General features: G+C 43.1%; 1 protein-coding gene across 2 annotated transcripts in view; it reads right to left on the bottom strand.

The window, feature by feature from the left end:
• Positions 1 to 23,924, bottom strand: part of RTTN (rotatin) — a 978,768-nt gene that overhangs the window by 754,297 nt on the left and 200,547 nt on the right. For both annotated transcript variants that reach the window (XM_069219896.1, XM_069219897.1), the window contains exons 9-11: positions 22,226 to 22,407; positions 20,626 to 20,741; positions 15,025 to 15,195 (exon numbers count right to left, since the gene is read on the bottom strand). In XM_069219896.1, coding sequence (XP_069075997.1) covers positions 15,025 to 15,195; positions 20,626 to 20,741; positions 22,226 to 22,407 — 469 coding nt within the window. The remainder of the gene's footprint in view (positions 1 to 15,024; positions 15,196 to 20,625; positions 20,742 to 22,225; positions 22,408 to 23,924) is intronic.

Genomic DNA, 23,924 nt, shown 5'->3' with positions numbered 1-23,924 from the left:
AAAAAACACACACACATTTATTAAATTATATAAAAATATTTAAATACATTACATGTGGTAGACCTGGCAGGCTTAGGGTGGTCTTCCCCCCCCCCAACTTGTTGCATGCCTACTCCACGTTTCTGACCTCGCTCAAGCTGGTATTAGGACTCTAGCAATGGTTAGCAATGGTAAAGTACACAACATGTTTGTTCTCTCACCTCTAAAGATAGTCTTGGCTTATCCTCAAATGGCATATAATTACGTTGAATAAGTCCCTAGTAAAGTGTGCTACATGTGCTGATGGCCTGTAAATTAAATATTATTAGTGGGCCTGCAGCACTGATTGTTCAACCCACTTAAGTAGCCCTCTACCCTTGGCTCAGGCCTGCCACTGTAGAAACCAGTATGTGCACTGCCATGTCAACCTGGCAAAATAACTCTTTTGCTAGACCTCAACCTTCATTTGTAAGACATACAAGTCAAACCTAGGGTAGGCACTGGATAGCCCAGATGGCAGGGAGCAATGTATTTAAAAGGCAGGACATGTACTTTTAATATTTACGTGTTCTGGTAGTGAAAAACTCCTAAATTCATTTTTTACTACTGCAAAGCCGATCTCTTACAGGATAACACTGGTGTTGCCGTATTACAATTTATAAGCTTAATTTCCAAATGGGAAGAGATAATATTTTCACGTTGGTGTCTCTGGAATCACAATTTAAAATCCTACCTTTTAGTGAAGTGGGATCTTAAAACGCAATTCTGAAAATGGCACTTTCAGAAAGCTTATGTCAAAAACATTGGTTCTTGTCCAATGAAATATGTATACCCAATTTTTTAAATAAGCTATCTAATAATTTCTAAGATGACAGAAGGGAGCTCCATTATATTTAGAAAAACATACGTTTTCAGAATTTAGAAAATGATTCTCCTATTGTCATTAAACTTGTTTCTCTCTATTATAGGTGTCCTTTTGTCTTTTGGTTGTGATGAGACCCCTTATCTGTTAGATCAAAACGTCGTCGACTTTCATTGATGAACCTACCAATATAACCCTTTGATAGGAATTGGGTTATTAAAATAAACAATTTATGGTTTTAGGTCACTTAATGTCGAGGGTATTGCAAACCTTTTAATGTGACTGTAGTGAACAAAGTTGATTATTTTGCAATATGGTTTTGGTTTTGGGTTCCTTGTATTGGACACCATTCTAAATGTTTGAAAATCATTACACTTAAGAGTTTTTGATGTAATTTAAATACAAATATAAATAATTTTGTAATTTCTGAAAACTTGTGTTTTTCTAAAAAAAATAATGGAACTCCCTTCGGTCATCGTAGATGTTATTAGATATCTAACTGAATTTGTAGAATAAACATATATCGTTGGACAAGAACCAATTTTTTTTGTTGCATATATTGTATAGCCTGTTTCTCGTTACTAGGGTGGCCCTTGTTGAGGTTTACACTTTTAGAAACTTGGCATTTTCTTACTTTACCCATTTTGTGACTGCTGCCTGTCTGATTGCATGCCTGGGGTGGATGACAGCTGACCTTAGTATTCCCCCTAGACAGCCACACACAGTGGGAGCTTAGGTGTGACCTGATAGGCCATCCTAGCAGAATGGGAGGAGAAGATGGACTAAGCCTCACACCTGAATAGGCAGTGTCCTGTCCACAAACGAAGGGCTGCATTACCCCCTCCGCCCCTGTAGTCAGAATGGAGCCAGGACAGGAAGGGCAGAACTTTCGTGCACTTCAAGGGCCTGTCTTTGAAGTCTCCCCAACTTCAAGGCACCACTGGATATAAGAACTGGGCCTCATACACCACCACCACCACCACCACTACTACTACTACTACTACTACTACAGTACATTTCTGGACCTGTGAATACTCTCCTAGGAAGGAGGACTGCTTTGCTGTACTGACCTGCTGCCCTCTGCCTAGGTGAGAAGGACTGGACCTGCATTGCTTGAAACCCACAACCCAGAATGATCCAAGGGGCTACTTGGCTGGTCTACTGAGCTGTAGTCTCAGGGACATAAAAGGGTTCCAACAACTCTGCTTCTGCACCTAGAATCTACCAGCTGTGAGTCTACCCTGAAAAGTGGTGCCACCCCAGTCATTGGCCCTTAGAAGCGGGCCTAAGGTGCTTCCCACTGTAACTGATGCATCCTCTTTGCTGAGTGACATATCCCTGAGCAGAACCAATGCACCTCCTCGGCTGAGGGGCGCATCCTCAAGCAGTGGATAGTACCTGTCGCACAAGAAATGCATCGCCGAAGCATCAAGCATCTTGAGTTTGAGGCATTGCCTTCAGAACTGCCACTACCAATGCTTTTCCCACCAAAAGCTCCTCACATTGCCTGTCAACAGCAGCCTCAATGATGCCGAAACTCCACAATGCAGCTTCACCACCTAATTGGAACCGACGTCTCAACCCTGCAACACATTCTCGACACTGGCCTTCGCATTGCAAGTCCCGTTGACAAGATCCTCGTCATTGACGCAACAGGACCTTGCACGACTACCTCACCAGTCTTGGAACGGACGTATCTCCTCAACTACCCAACGCATCTTTGACGCAGATCTATGCAACACTCCACAACCAGTATTTAAAGCACATTGTTTAGCAGGTCCCTGTATCCGGCCAGACTCCATCACGGTCAGCCTGAACTTTTGACTCTGTCCTGGTCCGGCACAAACAGCTATCCCTCAACAGCGCTTTGAGCTTCCTGGAGCTATTTTTACTTAAAACTTTGAAATTCAATATCTCCTGTTCTACTAATTGGATTTTTTTACGTTTTGGTCTTGTGTATTAGATCTTGATCTATTTTTCTAACCTGGTGTGGAATCTCTTTGTGTGGTGTTTTCACGGTTTTACTGCTTGAAGTGTTGTACTAATGCTTTAGACACTGACTCTAAGTTAACCCGGACTGCTCGGAGCCAAGCTACCAGAGGGTGAGCACAAGTTAATTTAAGGTTTTCCTGGACCTTACCCTGACTAGTTGTGGTTGCTGCTTAACCGTGGCTCATACCCCAGTCCACCCAGTAATCCAATTTCGACCTTATTTATAATTATTAAATAATTCCGTTTTTTATTTCTTTATACTTTATACAGTACTTTAAATTGAATTGCTTGAATTTAGTTTACTTTTGATAATTACATTTAATTTTATTTAAAACTATTACAAATTAAAGATGCAATTTGTATTCGTGTACGCTTATACTGTTAAATTTAAGACACTTAGAACAATAATAAACTAAGTTAACCTCGAAGCAAAATACTTAAATCCTAGCTGCGGTGTAATGACTCCCGATTTACAGTCTGCGAAGTAAAGGTAATATACAGGAAAAAAAAAACATATTTTGAAACACACCACTGAATGGATGCTACTAACAAAACAGAAAGCACCATAAACTGTTCAGAGAAGGGTTTTGTTTTCCGAAAGGTGATTTTCTGCATCGCGAAATAAGATTCACTCTCGTGGCAGGCGCTCTTGCTCTTCGTGACCAGCGCATTCAACCTGTTGCATTTTAAGTAAGGATTTGCAATTCTACATTATAACATTTCTGTCACACAGCAGATTCATATAATTGTGATATTTGAACGCATTTCGAATAGCTACACTTTTATGTAAGCAGAGTTAAAACAGAATGGTTCTCGGAACTGCATGTCCACAAAATCAGCTTTTGATGGACACCAGTACAAGCTACTTGATAACGGGAATAAGGCAAGGTGTATTACATGGTTACCATCTTTTTTCTTTATTATTAACTGTATATGTATGATGTAAAGGTCATTTTATGCTAAACTTGGCTTAGCAGTTTATGAGCAGTAGATGGCAGCACAGCCTCACAAATCAGACTGATACTGAAAAATCCTAAAATTAATTAGCCTTCGAGGTACAAAACTCTGTAGCTGCATGAATGCTAACGGAATGTATTAACATTTATCGTATAACCTAAAATTAAAAAAAAGACTGAGTTTGCAAACACATTTCTATTAGCTGTGATTTCCTAGGTTCCAAAGGGGAAAAAAACCTTTGTTTCTATAAAAAAAAAAAAGTGCTGAAGAATAATGGGAGCTCTGCTGCTCCCTGAAAATTATCAAATGTTAAATTTAAAGTATTTCCTAGCAGGCTGAAGGAAATGGGCTCTCGAATGTTTATACAAGTACAAAACTTTCAAGTTAAAAATCTGAGGTAGGTAGGGGGTTTTAGTAATTTGAATCAAAACGTATTAATAAAATGGGATAAATAGTTACGGAGAGATGGGTGCACAAGTACAACATCCCCTTTCCACATCTGTTTACTCGCCTTATCTCTCTCTTCTCAGCTGCATCGCAGCTGCCTAATTTTAAAACAGTGACGTTTTAGTAAACAAACTGTGGGGCTGGGCGCCAGCACATAAATCGGCGTTGGGACGATTTAGAATATGCTAAAAATCCACAGAAATGTTTGGAGTGACGTTATAGTTAGGTCTTGAAATGAGATAAGGACAAATACATTTTTTAACAAAATAAGCACTGAAATAGTCAGTTATAGTTCAGTCAACTAACTGTAAATTGTTTCTTCAACAAGCATTGTTCTGGTTGCAAATATGACATCACTCAAGTGGTGACATATCTTTTTGTTACACACATTTACACTGGTGTCTCACACATATACATTTTAGGCACATTGTGATTAAGTGATTTCCCAGCACAGCACAATTTTCAGTCAGTGCTAAGCTGGATTTAAATACAGGTCCTCAGATTGCTACCTTAGCCACTAGGCCACATCTCCTTCCTTAGTTGATGTAATAGAACTTTCAAAAAAGTCTCAAACATTCAATTTCACCACTCGCAGTGAACACTCATGTTTTGTTAATGTTTCCACATAGCTATTAGGCCGCATTACTCCTGCTGTCTAGTGAGTGGACCAAATGCAAATTATTTTGGGTGTTTATGTTTATATATTGATAGCACCAAGATGAATTGTCTCTGGTTTAAGATTTACCTATTTGCATATACACAATGGTTTAAAGCGAAGTACATAAATAGCTTGCATAAGGGGTAACTGTGTAATCTGGTCCAATATTACCATTGATGTGTTGTGGTGATATCTGTGGCCTTGTAGTTTGCCACCAGAAGTCTGAGATGGCAAAGACATGGTACCCGTTATGTATTTTTTTATATTACAAGCTGTTTTATTCAAAGTGCGGATAACAATGGGCATTGACTGGATTTAAAATGTTTAGGTTTTGTTTACCGGTCACAAATAACATACTGAAAAAACTATAGGCAATAGTGATATCAGTGGATTTGTGTGCCTCTGTGGCTGCAGAATTATGTCTTGATTATAGATTTACTGAATTTGCCACATTATTTCAAAAATATGTAGACTTCACCAAAATTGTTGTTTCCAGATCAAACAAATTCAAATACAGACACAATCCATTTTATTTAGCAGACATACTGCACAATTCAAGCAGCACGGTATATCTTAAAATGGGGCTGACAAGGCACACCCAGTGATTCCATGAAGCCAACGAAAAGCCACAAAGTGCCTCAGCGGCAAGATCCCCAGTATTATACAAGTTTTTTTTATAGGCCTGTGCTTCCAGTCCTATCAACAGGGCCGCTTGAAATATGGGATTGCGAGGCTGTGGAGTTTTTCACCTAATAACTGATTTGCCGCATTTGCCACACAACCCATCATCTGCTCCATAACCTTCAGATCATAACAAAAAAGTATGTTTCTACCTCAAACAGTTCAGAAGTTACTGAAAATGCAGCAACATGTGTTGATTGGTCACCTCTCTGTTGCTTATTGCTACATTTAGGTGTTAAATGTGTACCAATGAGGTGCAATATATGCCCAGAAAGAGTTAACAAGTATAAAAATTAGAAAATAATGAAATTATACTATCACTAAATGTGCTCCATTACTCTGCATAATTTGCCTTTTTATGATGCATAAGTTAGTCAGCATTGTCACATAATTTGGCCCTTCCTTGACCCATAATTCCAGTGGCCCTCCCTATCAAGAAGCTGGGAGAAGTACTGAGGTGGGTCTTCCCCTTTTTAATATTGCCCTTGCTGCTCCATCCGGCTCCTCATTGGGAATCATGGCTTGCTGGTTCCTACGCTCAGCACCAGATTCCTGCTTTGCTACTGCCATGGAGCCTCTGAGTTGATTTCTAAGTAAGCCAGTTAAGTAAAAACAAAATGCTATTTCTCTATGATTTTGTATGTGTGTTTGTGAATGTGTTTGTGAGTGAATGGGATTGAATGAAAATGTGTATGTTTGAAAACGTCAATGAGAGTGAAAGTGAGAATCGGTGTTTGGGAGTGTGACTGAATAAGTGAAAGTGAGTACAGGGAGTGAGAGAAGGAGTATGAGTGTGTCAGAACGTGTTATTGATTGCAGGTTGTGAAAGGGAGTGGAAGTGAATTGAGGGTCTAGCTATTAATGGTGCAGCAGGTGCAGTTGAACCAGGGGCCAGAGTTAGTATGTGTAAGTGTGTTAGTAAGTGAGAATGAGTGAGTATGTTTGTGCATAAGTAACAGATTCGGGACTGAGTATGAGTGAGGATGAGCAAGTGAGAATGTGAGTTAGAATGAGTGAGGGAAAAGAGACTAAGGCCCATGATTACCCAAACTTTCACACAACTCAGCACAGCACCCTAAGGTGCTGTGTTGAGAGAGAGAGAGAGAGAAGGAAAGCACCATATCCACAAATATATGGCACCATCCTACTCTCTTCCTAGCGCTGGCACAGAATCATGCTGTCTACCACCATGCACACACCTTTGCAGCATAGTGCAAATGTGCCTGCGTGAGTCTAGCACAGGTTTTGTAGGGAAGGGGTGCCACCCCAGTACAAAATACTATGCTTTGACTAACTTTACCTACTTCGGATTTGTGCTGTATAGTCCAGTACACATGCAAAATGGGAAAAGTTAATAGAAATAAAAGCATTTATATGGAAAATGTCACTTACCCAGTGTACATCTGTTCGTGGCATTAGTCGCTGCAGATTCACATGCTGTGCACATCCCGCCATCTGGTGTTGGGCTAGGAGTGTTACAAGTTGTTTTTCTTCGAAGAAGTCTTTTCGAGTCACGAGACCGAGGGACTCCTCCCATTTCGGCTCCATTGCGCATGGGCGTCGACTCCATCTTAGATTGTTTTCCCCCACAGAGGGTGAGGTAGGAGTTGTGTATGCTAGTAATAGTGCTCATGCAATGGAGTAATGTACATAATGTAGTTTAAAGTAATATATTTGCAAATATACAGATGTTCAAGATCAACTTCTAAACGGCTACAGGCTCCCGGGGAGGCGGGTGGGCGCATGTGATTCTGCAGCGACTAATGCCACGAACAGATGTACACTGGGTAAGTGACATTTTCCGTTCGATGGCATGTGTAGCTGCAGATACACATGCTGTGCATAGACTAGTAAGCAGTTATCTCCCCAAAAGCGGTGGTTCAGCCTGTAGGAGTTGAAGTTGTTTGAAACAATGTTCGTAGTACTGCTTGGCCTACTGTGGCTTGTTGTGCTGTTAGCACATCTACACAGTAGTGTTTGGTAAATGTATGAGGCGTAGACCATGTAGCTGCCTTACATATTTCGGTCATTGGAATATTTCCTAGATAGGCCATGGTAGCACCTTTTTTTCTAGTTGAGTGTGCCTTTGGTGTAATAGGCAGATCTCTTTTTGCTTTAAGATAACAGGTTTGATGCACTTAACTATCCATCTAGCAATGCCTTGTTTAGAAATTGGATTTCCTGTATGAGGTTTTTGGAAAGCAATAAATAATTGTTTTGTTTTCCAAATTAGTTTTGTTCTGTCAATGTAGTACATTAACGCTCTTTTGATGTCTAATGTATGTAGTGCTCTTTCAGCTACAGAGTCTGGCTGTGGGAAGAACACTGGTAATTCTACTGTTTGATTTAAGTGGAACGGTGATATGACTTTTGGTAAAAATTTAGGATTTGTCCGTAGAACTACTTTATGCTTGTGTATTTGAATAAATGGTTCTTGTATGGTAAATGCTTGAATCTCACTTACTCTTCTTAAAGATGTGATGGCAATTAAAAATGCAACTTTCCATGTTAAGTATTGCATTGCACAAGAGTGCATGGGCTCAAAAGGTGGACCCATGAGTCGTGTTAAGACAATGTTGAGGTTCCATGAAGGAACTGGTGGTGTTCTTGGTGGTATAATTCTCTTTAGACCTTCCATAAATGCTTTTATGACTGGTATCCTAAATAGAGAAGTTGAGTGCATAATTTGCAGGTAAGCTGAAATTGCTGTAAGATGTATCTTAATGGAAGAAAAAGCTAGCTTTGACTTTTGCAAATGTAGTAAGTATCCTACGATGTCTTTGGCAGATGCGTGTAAGGGTTGAATTTGATTATCATGGCAGTAATAAACAAATCTTTTCCACTTATTTGCATAGCAATGTCTAGTGGTAGGTTTCCTAGCTTGTTTTATGACCTCCATACATTCATGTGTAAGGTCTAAGTGTCCGAACTCTAGGACTTCAGGAGCCAGATTGCTAGATTCAGCGATGCTGGATTTGGGTGTCTGATCTGTTGTTTGTGTTGCGTTAACAGATCTGGTATGTTTGGTAGTTTGACATGGGGCACTACTGAAAGGTCTAGTAGTGTTGTGTACCAAGGTTGTCTTGCCCATGTTGGTGCTATTAGTATGAGTTTGTTTTGACTCAACTTGTTTACTAGATATGGAAGGAGTGGGAGAGGGGGAAAAGCGTAAGCAAATATCCCTGACCAACTCATCCATAACGCATTGCCCTGATACTGATCTTGTGGGTACCTGGATGCGAAGTTTTGGCATTTTGCGTTTTCCTTTGTTGCAAATAGATCTATTTGTGGTGTTCCCCAACTGTGGAAGTAAGTATTTAGTATTTGGGGGTGAATCTCCCATTCGTGGATCTGTTGGTGATCCCGAGAGAGATTGTCTGCTAACTGATTCTGAATTCCTGGAATAAATTGTGCTATTAGGCGAATGTGGTTGTGAATCGCCCAATGCAATATTCTTTGTGCCAGGAGACACAACTGTGTTGAGTGTGTCCCTCCCTGTTTGTTTAGGTAATACATCGTTGTCATGTTGTCTGTTTTGACAAGAATGTGTTTGTGGCTTATTATGGGTTGAAATGCTTTCAGCGCTAGAAATACTGCCAATAGTTCTAAGTGATTTATGTGAAACTGTTTTTGGTGAGTGTCCCATTGTCCTTGGATGCTGTATTGATTGAGGTGTGCTCCCCACCCTATCATGGAGGCATCTGTCGTTATTACATATTGTGGCACTGGGTCTTGGAAAGGCCGCCCTTTGTTTAAATTTATACTGTTCCACCATTGAAGCGAAGTGTATGTTTGGCGGTCTACCAACACCAGATCTAGAAGTTGACCCTGTGCCTGTGACCACTGTGATGCTAGGCACTGTTGTAAGGGCCGCATGTGCAACCTTGCATTTGGGACAATGGCTATGCATGAGGACATCATGCCTAGGAGTTTCATCACCATTTTGACTTGTATTTTTTGTTTTGGACACATGGCCTGTATTACATTGTGAAATGCCTGAACCCTTTGTGGACTTGGAGTGGCAATCCCTTTTGCTGTGTTGATTGTCGCCCCTAAGTATTGCTGTGTTTGACACGGTATAAGGTGTGACTTTGTGTAGTTGATTGAGAAACCTAGTTTGTGGAGGGTTTCTATGACAAACTTTGTGTGTTGTGAACATTTTTCTTGCGTGTTGGTTTTGATTAACCAATCGTCTAGGTACGGGAACACATGTATTTGCTGCCTTCTGATATGTGCAGCTACGACTGCCAGGCACTTTGTAAAAACTCTTGGCGCAGTTGTTATTCCGAATGGCAACACCTTGAATTGGTAATGTATCCCCTGGAATACAAACCTTAAGTACTTTCTGTGTGAAGGATGTATCGGTATATGGAAATATGCATCCTTTAGGTCTAGTGTTGTCATGTAGTCTTGCTGTTTGAGTAGTGGAATTACGTCTTGTAATGTCACCATGTGAAAGTGATCTGATTTGATGTAGGTATTTAATGTTCGGAGATCTAATATAGGTCTCAGAGTTTTGTCTTTTTTGGGTATGAGAAAGTACAGAGAGTAAACTCCTGTTCCTTTCTGGTGTTTTGGTACTAATTCTATTGCTTGTTTTAGTAGCAATGCCTGAACCTCTAGTCCTAGAAGATTTATATGTTGTTTTGACATATTGTGTGTTTTCGGTGGGACGTTTGGAGGGAATTTGAGAAATTCTATGCAATAACCATGCTGGATAATTGCTAGGACCCAAGTGTCTGTTGTTATTTCCTCCCAATGTTTGTAAAATTTGGTTAGTCTCCCCCCCACAGATGTTATGTGTTGGGGATGTGTGACTTGGAAGTCACTGTTTGTTTTGAGGAGTTTTGGGACTTTGGAACTTTCCTCTATTCTTTTGGAATTGTCCCCCTCTATATTGTCCCCGAAAACTTCCCCGCTGATACTGGCTCTGGTAAGTGGGTCTTGTCTGTGAGGTTGTGGGTTCTGTGCTTTGTCCTCGAAACCCTCCTCTAAACTGTGTTTTTCGAAATGTGCCTCTGCCCTGTGGGGAGTAGAGTGCGCCCATGGCTTTGGCCGTGTCAGTGTCTTTTTTACGTTTTTCGATCGCAGTGTCCACCTCCGGCCCAAACAACTGCTGTCCGTTGAATGGCATATTCAGCACAGCTTGCTGTATTTCTGGTTTAAATCCTGATGTACGCAGCCATGCATGTCTCCTTATTGTTACTGCTGTGTTGACAGTTCTAGCAGCTGTTTCTGCAGCATCCATTGCTGACCGTATCTGATTGTTGGAGATACTCTGTCCTTCTTCTACTACTTGCTGCGCTCTCTTTTGGAACTCCTTGGGCAAATGTTCTATAAAGTGTTGCATTTCGTCCCAATGGGCCCTATCGTATCTGGCCAACAAAGCCTGTGAATTGGCAATACGCCACTGGTTTGCTGCCTGTGCAGCCACCCTTTTGCCTGCTGCGTCGAATTTTCTACTTTCTTTATCTGGAGGTGGTGCATCTCCTGAAGTATGTGAGTTCGCTCTTTTGCGCGCAGCCCCTACTACAACTGAGTCCGGTGTTAGCTGTTGTGTGATGTACACGGGGTCTGTTGGTGGCGGTTTATATTTTTTCTCCACTCTTGGAGTAATGGCCCTTCCTTTTACAGGCTCTTCAAACACTTGTTTGGAGTGTTTTAGCATTCCGGGTAGCATAGGAAGACTTTGCTACTGGCTGTGTGTGGACGACAGTATGTTAAAAAGAAAGTCTTCTTCAATGGGCTCAGCATGCATGCTGACATTATGAAATGCCGCTGCTCTCGACACCACCTGTGCGTAGGCTGTACTATCCTCTGGTGGCGACAGTCTAGCTGAATAACATTCAGGACTATTATCTGACACTGGTGCGTCATAAAGGTCCCATGCGTCAGGGTCATCTCGACTCATTCCTGTATGAGTTGGGGATTGCATCATTGGTGGAGTGGCTACCGGTGATGGTTGCGGAGAGCATTGTGGAGATGGTGGCTGGGTTACTTGTTTAGCCACCTTTGCCTGTGGCTGCTTGTCTTTTTCCTGAAAGGCAAGTTTGCGTTTCATTTTAATCGGAGGGAGAGTACTGATCTTCCCTGTTTCTTTTTGGATATGGAGCCTTCTTTGTGTATAGTCTGGCTCTATTGTTTCCAATTCCTGTCCAAATCTATGTGTCTTCATTTGTGTGGACAGTCCTTGTTCCTCAGTGTAGGAACTCGTTTTCGGTTCCGAGGCCGGATGTTTCGTTATCGAAACCTTATCGGCTGCTTTTTTCGGTTCCGACGAAACCTTCTTTACTTTCGGCGTCTTGGCCTCTCGGTGCCGACCCATTTCGGTGCCGCTATCTCGGTGCCGAACCTGCTCGGAGCCACTATCTCGAGCCCGAGATTGCTGTGTGGCGGTATCTCGACCGGAGTCGGATGACTTCGCCCCCAGCGTGCCCTTTTTCGGTGCCGATGATCGGTCACCTATTTTTCGGGTTAAGCCATGGCCTGTTGGCGGTGGCGTCCCCTGGGCTTTAGTGGTTTTTTCGTGAGTTTTGTGTTTCGACATCTTACTCACGGTTTTCGGCGTTTCTTCGGGATCGATCTCATCCGAGTCCGATTCATTGATGGAGAATGTTTCTTCCTCCTCCTCGAAACGCTCTTGTCCTGTCGGCGCCGACGCCATTTGCAGTCTCCTTGCTCTTCGGTCTCTTAGTGTCTTCCTGGACCGAAACGCTCGACAGGCTTCACAAGTATCTTCCTTGTGTTCCGGCGACAAACACAAGTTACAGACCAGATGCTGATCTGTATATGGATACTTGTTATGGCATTTTGGGCAGAAGCGGAATGGGATCCGTTCCATCAGCCTTGAAGAGACACGTGGCCGGGCCGACCAGGCCCCGACGGGGGATCGAAAAAACCCCAAAGGGCCACCGGAGCTCTTCAAAAGTCAGTGTCGATCTATTGTAACTAACCCGATACCGAACGCAAACAATACCGACGATTTTTCCGAGATTCTAACTAACTTTCCGACCCGAAACACGGAGCGAAAAGGAACACGTCCGAACCCGATGGCGGAAAAAAAACAATCTAAGATGGAGTCGACACCCATGCGCAATGGAGCCGAAATGGGAGGAGTCCCTCGGTCTCGTGACTCGAAAAGACTTCTTCGAAGAAAAACAACTTGTAATACTCCGAGCCCAACACCAGATGGCGGGATGTGCACAGCATGTGTATCTGCAGCTACACATGCCATCGAACATATATATATATATATATATTTTTTTTTTTTTACACAAAGCACTCCAATATTGTTAGTAGACAAAGGTTTTCCATCAACAACCATAGGTGGCTGCATGGGAACACCTGATTATAACCCATGAAATTCCCTCTTACCGCAGAGTACACAAAGCAGCAATTTTTACTGCTCTGCATTACTTTCAGACAAATCTCCAGTGTGAAACAGGTTTGGCACTGGAAAGAAAATAAAAAAAACATTCTGGGCAAGTCTGCATCACTTTTGTGACACAAACCCAGAGCAAAATGGTTGTAAATTTGGGTCCAACTGTGAGAGGGAATGAGTATGAGTGAAGCAAAATTTGAAAAGAATGGGGTAAACCCCTGGGCGGTATTACCCTTCACCACTTTAAAAGATCACAAGCCACCACTGATTCCAATACTGATGAAGCGTTGCTTAACAGCCTGAGCTGCTCATTTTGGAAATGGAGAACCAGGTTTGAATCCCAGCATCAGCTCAACATCCTGTGATCCTGGACACATCAGTTATTCTCCTTATGCCTAAAAAGGAGGATTGGGATTGCTACCCACTGACTCTCGTTGCTATCCATCCACCTCACCCCTATTTTGCCAATATCATTTTCCACTCTTAGAAACATTACCACAATTCTCCCCTTCCTAATGACACAAAAGTCTGGACTGTGACAGTCAATGCATTTAAAAAACAAACAACCCTTACTTCTCTTTTTAGCATTTATTTAGTGCTTATTACCCCTCACGTGAGTAGTAAGCACTATATATATGCAATTTGAAATTAAGACAATTTGGGATCTCTGCCTTGTTTGCATGCAAGCACAGGAAGATTGCAGAGATTGTCTTTAAAATGCAGGTGTGGACCCACATACCACTGTAAATGGGCAAGCAGTGTACGCAAAAAAAAAAAATGTGATCAGTAAAGCACACTTCCTTGCACAATTAGAACCCCATCTGGGGGCTCTTTGTCCTGTATTTCGTGAATCACCTGTGACCTCCCATGGCCTCCTTTGAGCACTCAGTAAGCAGCAAGGTGAGCCATCATTCGAAGACAAAAAAGAAAAATGTGTATTCTGACTCCTCCAGACGGTTTTTCGCCCAGGCTTTCCCTCTGACAGATACACAAAGCTTCAACCCGGGGTATGAAACACGATAGGGAGGGGCTGAAGTCCTTTCAGCCTAATGGGCGTTGCGCGCCTGCTTTAGCTATTAGTGCACACAATGTGCGAATCGCCGTCCCCCAACTTTATACTCCCCGCTGCAGATGTTCAAGAAGGAAAATAGTCGTTTGGGGTTTCACACACAGCGTAGCCTAAAGCGCACAGTCACCTTAAACTTTCTTCAGTGGTAAAGACAGTCAAGTAAACATAGCATTACATGATGCAACAAGAAAGAACGAGACTACAGGACATAACAGCAAATTCCACATTTAAGCCACTTCGAAACACTGTCATGAAACCTCTTGTGTACATTGTGCCAAAGGGCCCCAACTTGATACATCCCTTAAGGTCTCTATCTGGGGCATCCATGAATAATTACAAAGAAGACATCTGGAAGGCAAACTTTAGTAAAAACTTCACCACACCCCTTCCATCCCTGAGGGATTCCAAGCTAACTCATACTCAGGGCACCAGCAGCTGCAGCTCACATGGAGCGAACGCGATTAAGGGATGGGTGTTCGGGGGGGGGTGGGCAGAGGGCCGCTCCACGGACGCAGAGGGTGTAAATGCCCCTTGAAACCTCAGTGTCTAATGGTGACGTCACACTCCGCTCCGCTTGACAGACATCCGGACTTTCTTCCGATGGCAGGCTAATGATGCCTCGTTCTCGAGTTGCGGGGGCGCTGCCCAAGATACTTACCCAAAGCAACAATTTTACAGTGGTGGATTTTCTACGCCCGCATGTCCGAAGTCACTTTAACACTCCCAGGTCCCTCCAAACCAAACCACAGTTGCTCCACTGGGACGGAATAACATTCAAAGTTTTCATATTTTCCACACTCGTTGGTTCATAGCTACTTATATGAAATTGATGTTCTGTACGCATATTCTGAATTTTTAAATTAACACTTACTCTGAAGAAAAGCCCAAAATGCACATACAAATGATTTATTCTTTAAAATGACACGCTGAAGTAGCATAAAAAGGCTAAGGATTGGGAAAAAGAGTAAAAACATGTCTGAGCATATTTCAGAGCTTACCTTTTCAACTGGGAGGAGTGTTTGTAGTAGTCGTACTGTTAGAAGAGAGATGCTTAGGAATGCTGTCCTGTGGTGCATCAGCAGAGGTCCGGGCTGCTCGGAACCTGTGTTACTCTTGTGGTAGTGTACGCTTTCACCCAGCGAATCCAGAGACACGAGCAGCTTCCCTCTCTGTGAATGAAGTTACACAATCAAACAAAATAGCCCTCATGGGGAAAACAGAAAACGTAAAACAATCCCAAAATGTATTTACAGACTTTATTAGGGCCCTACGAATGGACACTTTAGCGCCAAGCGTAATAGTGAAACTGAACTAGGAAGAAGACCATTCAAACAAATCAGAGATAACCAATGGATAACATGCGGGTAAATCTAGAAGCATTACGAACTTTCTAGCACTTCTCCAGGTGCTGTGCCATGGTCACCTTCATCACAGACAGTGAGAACGGACAACCCAGCGGTAAGTGCATGAGAGTAGCCAGGAAAAAAACACCCCGACCCCCACTTGAACCACATATGGAATGGCTTTTAGAAAGTGAGTGAGCAGGCAACCCTATGCTACCTAGGAGGATTTACCGTGTTCTCTAACCAAGAATTTCGTTTACAAGTCGGACCAAATAGTGAATATAATACCATCATTTTCAAATAATTGGGGCAGCAGCCTATATGTTTTCAAGACATTTCTAGGATTTTTTTGGGAAAAATTAAGTATTGGTTTGCACATAGATGGCACCTTTACACGGGGCTCCAGATCAGAATAGGAAGGGATTCTGTTTTGTAAAAGCAGCCAGCACATCAATGTAGAAGCCTGAGTGAGGCGCATTAGTGGAATGTGGTGGGCCCAGGATAGGAGTAAACAAAGTTATATAAGGTGACAGCAGGGTGCACTACACAATAGATGGAATGGTAAAGTTCGATATTGAGGCTCATTTGTAGAGATTTTTGAGTTATTCTGGTGTAATAATAACAGAAGGTCTGCAGTTTAGGAGTGAGGTGTGTTATTAGGACTGTGTACGGTTAAGTGATTGTAAGGAAATGCCTCCTTGGCATGGTTACCCCCTGACGTTTTGCCTTTGCTGATGCCAAGTTATGACATGAAAGTGTGCTGAGGCCTGCTAACCAGGCCCCAGCACCAGTGTTCTTTCCCTAAAACTGTACCTTTGTCTACACAATTGGCACACCCTGGCATCCAGGTAAGTCCCTTGTAACTGGTACCCCTGATACCAAGGGCCCTGATGCCAGGGAAGGTCTCTAAGGGCTGCAGCATGTCTTATGCAACCCCGGGGACCCCTCACTCAGCACAGACACACTGCTTGCCAGCTTGTGTGTGCTGGTGGGGAGAAAATGACTAAGTCGACATGGCACTCCCCTCAAGGTGCCATGCCAACCTCACACTCCCTATGGCATAGATAAGTCACCCTCTAGCAGGCCTTACAGCCCTAAGGCAAGGTGCACTATAGCATAGGTGAGGGCATAGGTGCATGAGCACTATGCCCCTACAGTTTCTAAGCAAAACCTTAGACATTGTAAGTGCAGGGTAGCCATAAGAGTATATGGTCTGGGAGTCAGTCATACACGAACTCCACAGCACCATAATGGCTACACTGAAAACTGGGAAAACTTCTCAGCACAATAAATGCACACTGATGCCAGTGTACATTTTATTGGGAAATACACCCAGAGGGCATCTTAGAGATGCCCCCTGAAAACATACCCGACTTCCAGTGTGGGCTGACTAGTTTTGCCAGCCTGCCACACACCAGACATGTTGCTGGCCACATGGGGGGGGGGGGGGGAGTGCCTTTGTCACCCTGTGGCTAGTAACAAAGCCTGTACTGGGTAGAGGTGCTTCTCACCTCCCCCTGCAGGAACTGTAACACCTGGCGGTGAGCCTCAAAGGCTCACCCCCTTTGTTACAGCGCCACAGGGCATCCCAGCTAGTGGAGATGCCCGCCTCCTCCGGCCACGGCCCCACTTTTGGCGACAAGGCCGGAGGAGATAATGAAGAAAACAAGGAGGAGTCACTGGCCAGTCAGGACAACCCCTAAGGTGTCCTGAGCTGAGGTGACTCTGACTTTTAGAAATCCTCCATCTTGCAGATGGAGGATTCCCCCAATAGGATTAGGGATGTGCCCCCCTCCCCTCAGGCAGGAGGGACAAAGAGGGTGTAGCCACCCTCAGGGCTAGTAGCCATTGGCTACTAACCACCCCAGACCTAAACACACCCCTAAACTACGTATTTAGGGGCCCCCAGAACCAAGGAAGATAGATTCCTGCAACCTGAAGACAAAGAAGGACTGCTGACCTGAAGCCCTGCAGAGAAGACGGAGACACCAACTGCTTTGGCCCCAGCCCTACTGGCCTGTCTCCTCACTTCAAGAAAAACTGCAACAGCGATGCGTCCCCCAGGGTCCAACGACCTCCGAAGCCTCAAAGGACTACCCTGCATCTAAAAGGACCAAGAACTCCCAAGGACAGCGGCCCTGTTCCACAAAGACTGAAACTTGCAACAAAGAAACAACTTTTAAAGGACTCCACGTTTCCCGCCGGAAGCGTGAGACTTTCCACTCTGCACTTGACGCCCCCGGCTCAACCTGCGGGGAAACAACACTACAGGGAGGACGCCCCGGCAACTGCGAGCCCGTGACTAGCCAGAGTTGACCCCCCTGAGCCCCCACAGCGACGCCTGCAGAGGGAATTCAGAGGCTCCCCCTGACCGCGACTGCCTGCTTCAAAGAACCCGACGCCTGGTAAAGACACTGCACCCGCAGCCCCCAGGACCTGAAGGACACGACCTCCAGTGCAGAAGCGACGCCAGGTGGCCCTCTCCCTTGCCCAGGTGGTGGCTACCCTGAGGAGCCCCCCCCTTGCCTGCCTGCTTCGCTGAAGAGACCCCTGGGTCTCCCATTGAAACTTATTGCAAACCAGACGCCTGTTTGCACTCTGCACCCGGCCGCCCCTGTGCTGCGGAGGGTGTACTTTTTGTGCTGACTTGTGTCCACCCCCGGTGCCCTACAAAACCCCCATGGTCTGCCCTCCGAAGTCGCGGGTACTTACCTGCTGGCAGACTGGAACTGGGGCACCCCCTTCTCCATTGAAGCCTATGCATTTTGGACACCACTTTGACCTCTGCACCTGACCGGCCCTGAGCGGCTGGTGTGGTAACTTTGGGGTTGCCCTGAACCCCCAACGGTGGGCTACCTTGGACCCAACTGTGAACCCTGTAGGTGTTTTACTTACCTGCAAAACTAACCAATACTTACTTCCCCCAGGAACTGTTGAAAATTGCACTGTCTAGTTTTAAAATAGCTTATTGCCATTTTTGCTAAAACTGTAGATGATATTGTGTTGATTCAAAGTTCCTATCATACCTGAGTGAAATACCTTTCATTTAAAGTATTACTTGTAAATCTTGAACCTGCGGTTCTTAAAATAAACTAAGAAAATATATTTTTCTATATAAAAACCTATTGGCCTGGAATTGTCTTTTGAGTGTGTATTCCTCATGTATTGCCTGTGTGTGTGCAACAAATGCTTACCACTACCCTCTGATAAGCCTACTGCTCGACCACACTACGACAAAATAGAGCATTAGAATTATCTATTTTTGCCACTATCTTACCTCTAAGGGGAACCCTTGAACTCTGTGCATGCTATTTCTTACTTTGAAATAGTACATACAGAGCCAACTTCCTACAGTGATAAAATAGAATGTCCTCAAATAAAAGACAAGAATTGGCATAGCTGTCTCTTTACCAGAAATGTACCACCTGGGTGATGCATGTGGGGATGCTTTGAACTGTAACTTAGGAAGTGCTTTTGTAAGGATTTCTCAGCAGTACAGTAAAGAGTTTACTCTATGATGATAGTTGCCTGTGAAGCAGTATTATGTCATGTATGATGACGAGTTAAAGTGTTGCTGCCCTGGTTAACTCAAGCGCTTTGAAGTCATATATGCCACCTTCAGCCAGTTATGGCTTTTCAAAGAATAGTACCTAGCACTCTTGTCTTGATAGTTCCACATCAAAGATTACACAAGAGCTCATAAATTACAGTATAAACATGCTGCTAGATGAAAAGAATATTTGGTAAATGTATCACACATGACAGACACAGCTAAGTGTGCTGAATAAATACCAAGTTGAAGATAGAAAGGATTTGTTGTAGGCAGCTGTATTTAATTTTAGCAGGTGAGTGCCTTCTTTTAGGAGCAGAATGCATCATTAAGTGTTTCACACAAGTTGACCCAATGGTGACACCAGTGGTTAGTGTTCTTCATTGCTCTGTGCTTCTGGCACGGAAAGCAGTGAAAAGAAACTGATATCAGCGTGCTGGGGTGGCACCTATATAGGACCCGTGTCATCATAGCCGATGCAGAAGACGAAGGGCGCGGAGCCGATTGGCACCATCTAACAGCACCCAGGGGTACTGCTCGAGAAAAAACTCTGGATCCAGACCAATGCCTAGGGGAAATTCTAAGGTAAGGAATCTGCAACTAGATATTGTCCCCTCCAGATAAGGCGTTAACGAAGGTAACTTTACAATGGCCCTTTACAATGTATGGTTCAGACAGTGAGAAATTTCACTGGTCTTAAATATGTTACTAAGGCATGGTGTAGTACCCCATTTACAGACCACATATTTTCCATTACAATGGCCACTAAATTTGCAACGATATACAGTGTTACTAATAAAACAATAAGGCACAAACGAGGATGTGTAGAAATTGGATTTCAGGAAATTTCAGTAAATATCTGCACATCACCAAGTAAAGTATTTTAGTTTGTTTTGATCTTATTAAAATCTTTGATTCCACAACACTTCCGACTTAAAAATTACCAACTAATGTGCTTCATTTGTACTTTCCTAACTACTGATGTATTTTGAAATACTTGTACAGTTTATTTAAAGGCATTTACAGCCTTTCCTTTCACACTCCTTTACACCAGCAAGATTGTCTCATAGTTCACCTTATTAAAATCTCCTCACTTTGCAGAAAAAAAGTAAACACCAATATCTGTGCTAAAAGAAATGGCATCAATTTGTGATAAGACATAGCAAGACATTTGACCTTTGTCTTTTAATGTACAACGCATGTGCCAAGCTAAACTAAAAAGTAAAGTCATTTTTATTGCTCAATCACCTTCTAAGCTCCAGAATTCGTATCTTTTGCGGATGTTGCTGTGCCCCCGCACTCCTATTTTCAGTTCCTATGACATCACCCAACACTTTTGCATGGAGGCATTAGCTGTCTACTAGTGCCATGAGGTGGCTGGAAGGTTACAGGGCAGTGCTATATAAAAGAGTTGAACACGTTTCTTGAATATCACCACTAGAGGGTTGAGACTTTTCAGCCTTATGAAGATGAATAAGATCCGTCTATTTACTAGGAGCGGAGGCGATATGTTGATTAATCAGCAATTAATTAATCAATTATTCAATTAGTCATCAAGACACGACATAAGGAGAAACAGGAAGACACAAACTGCATAACTCTAAATGAAATTTCTCATGAGTGCTATTATCTCTCAGGATATTCGTTTTAGAAAAAGAACACCATACAAGCAGTTTCCACAATCCACAATGATGACAGCATCTTACCAGTTCTTGCCCAATTGGGCTACAGTCCTCCCAAACTTCGTCTGACAGTGCTTCACCAATGAGCAGCATGTTCTCAGTAAGCAACTCCAAAACCTGCATAGTCGTCTTTCTGCTGCCTGTATTTTCAAATGTAAAGAACATAAAAAATAAAAATAAAAAAAAGTGCGTCACTGCCTAAATTCCATTCCTGACTTGTGACAGCCCTATTTGGGCTGCAAAAAATGCTAGAGCAATACAAGTAGGTTCACCATCCACTCAGATTCTTCGTAATCGTTAAAATATTCTCCAGTGGAGCTACGTTCATACGCTGGGTTTCCTGTTCCCACTGGCAGATTTTTGCGAAACGATTTCATTTTGAGCCACTGCATACCCAGTTTGCGAAACCGTGGATACTTTATCCCAATAAGTGGCTTCAACACCATTCCCCTGAAAATGTTCACTGCCAAAAGGTGTTATACCCAAAAGATGTATTTCCCCCATTTGTAGGACCATATCCCAACAATTGTGGATAGGAGTGTATTAGGGTTTGAGAAATGTAGCATGTGCCTTGAACTCTGAGCACCAGGCAAGCTACTTCATTTGAAGCCTTGAAGGAAAATGGAGAGTAACTATTCTGGGAAAGGAGGTTGATGTAAGAACCTTAGGGGTAACTACTTTCTTCTAGCTGCTTGAGGAGGCACTGTGATCTTACTGGCTGATTACAAGTACATAGAGGTCTTAAATTGAAACTTTCACAGATTTTTAAACTTAGAATAGAGCTGAAATCTGATGAGACCAGAGAAATAGTCTGGCACTGCTTTTGGCACCTCTACTATCAACGCCTGTCATGTGTGGTAGTGAATGGACACCAACCATGAAAGGAAGGATACACTATAAGTACAAGGCTTAATCCCATACCCTTACCACAAGACAGTCATCAATATCAGCTAACCACTGGAGCACAAGACTTCCCTGAGGCTGTACATTGGGGCAGAGGGTAATTGCTGGACTCAGATGCATGTGCCCTTGGTGGGCAGTATATAGCCAAAGAGCAGACAACAAGGCTAAGGGCTACCTACCCTTTTTGCTACAGAAAGTAAGTGGCCTTGTCACCCTTGAACTCTCTCAGATATTGGCTCACATGTTATCAAATGCAGATTATATAGGTGGACGCCATTGGACAATTACAGGAATTATTTATTCCAACATGTGCTACAGGGCAAGTTGATTTCTGGATTTCTTACTATTTAGAATTCAGTAACTAGAACAAGTGCAAGACAGTCATGGAATAAGTACGATCACTGCCACATCACAACAGGAGTGAAAAAAGGGTAATTACCGGTCCCCTCGCTAGTGTGAGTGTAAATCAACCATTAGGGCAAGTGGGAGTGAGGTTGAGGTTGGGTACATGAATATTTACCCATGGTAAGCATGAACCTGCCATTGCAGAAGGTCATGAATATTTTTACATATTCTAGCACAGTTTCGCAGACGGACATACTGTGCATTGACAGTAAGCATGCTAAACAGATACCTCGTCTTTGCTTTATTGGAAGACACACAAATGCATTTTTCTGGGCCCAGAATTGACAATGGCGGCACATTATTGCCCATTCCTCACCAGTTCTGAGAAGAGGTACAGCAAATTCCAGCACTGAAACACAGAACTGAGGAAGGCTAATTTGTTGAAACTGCAGTTCCAATATGTCCTCATTTTCTATCATTGGCATCTCGATGTGGCCCATATTTAGCGGAGAGGCAGTGGATGTTCTGGAGTTTATTTGCGGTTGGGAACTTCTTCCACTAAAACAAAAAACAAAAAAAAGATACAGTATAATTATAAGTCCAAGCTCCTGGAGACTGACATACAGTTAAACAAGACTGTTTACAGACATGTCCAAGAATAAGTTACTGTTGGTACACTACTTACACAGCCTACCAGGGCCAGAGATGACAAGACTCAGCCCATTTTAAACATACTCTGTTTCTGGCAGAACACTCTTAGACTCACATTCTCCTACATCATTCACTGAACATGACAATTACATCACACTGCTATTATGCTAACTGGAAAGAAGTCAACAAGAGAACACTTAAAAATGAATACTTCCCTATGCACTAAGGCATACAGTTCTCTTCCCAGAATCCATTAAGAAGCAACTCTGCACCATGAGATGTTGTGGATATGCAAATACACACTCCTAAACTACTGTGGAGTGCGAGCTTCTGACCTGCCAGTATCCTAAGAAACTTATACCTTAACTTTCATCTAGAAAACCACACCAACCCAAACTCTATGTTCATCTAGAAAACATCAGAAACATTGGCCTCACACAGCATGTTACGGAACTCACCCACACCGTTGGACATCTACTGGACCGGATTATCTCTTCAATCAGTAACATCACAGTAGTCAAGCCACCAACTATGACCAGGACAGACCGTGCCCTCGTCAGTTTCAGAATACTTATCACAAACCACCACAGACCTACCATCACCAGAACCACCCGCCTCAGTTGGAAAAGTATCACAGAAGAGGCGTGGGCTTCCTCCCCCTCTGTGCACACCAGCTACTTGCCGAAAACCATCAAGAACCTCAACAGCAGCATCATCGCATGCATCAACACCCTGGCTCTCCTCAAGTGCAACCAAATGGCAAGAGCCCGACTACAGGCTAGCGGGAATACCGAAGCACTCGGGTTGAAATAACGTCACTGCAAGAAACTGGACTACAAATGGAGAACAAGTCAAGACACCATAGATAAAGACAACTTTAAACCAGACCTAAGACACTACCACCACAGATACGGAACACCAAGCGCACAGCTCTTGTAGATAGCATTGACGCTGGCACTAACAGCAGCAAGAAAATCTTAGCCATCATTACCATCGAGCCACCTCCAGCGTTATTACTCCCTGCAACAAGCGCTCAGAGTTCTTAACAAAATCAACTCCATATTCAGCAACTTTGACCTTCAACCAGACCAGTCAATGTCACAACTCAACTTCCCATGACATCCAAAGAACAAACCCTGACCTCATGGCTTGCCAATCCCCTAATCAAGAAGTGAGTCTCCTAGTTGGCTGTAAAGCACAAGACCAATATCTAAAAGAGATGCAAATTATTCTTGTATCACTCCGAAAAATATAATTGTATGCCAGTTATGCATGTGCCAAAAGGGAGTATTTGTGACCACCATAAACCTAAACAATACATTATGTCCGTATGCTGAGCATAAAATGTAAACAGTGACCATAATGAAACCAAAGCACACTCACCAATTAGGACATATTGTATAATTCATTGATATATTATAGTA

The sequence above is a fragment of the Pleurodeles waltl genome, chromosome 2_2 (assembly GCF_031143425.1).
Source record: "Pleurodeles waltl isolate 20211129_DDA chromosome 2_2, aPleWal1.hap1.20221129, whole genome shotgun sequence".
NCBI lineage: Eukaryota > Metazoa > Chordata > Amphibia > Caudata > Salamandridae > Pleurodeles > Pleurodeles waltl.
This window is presented reverse-complemented; position numbering and strand designations above follow the sequence as displayed.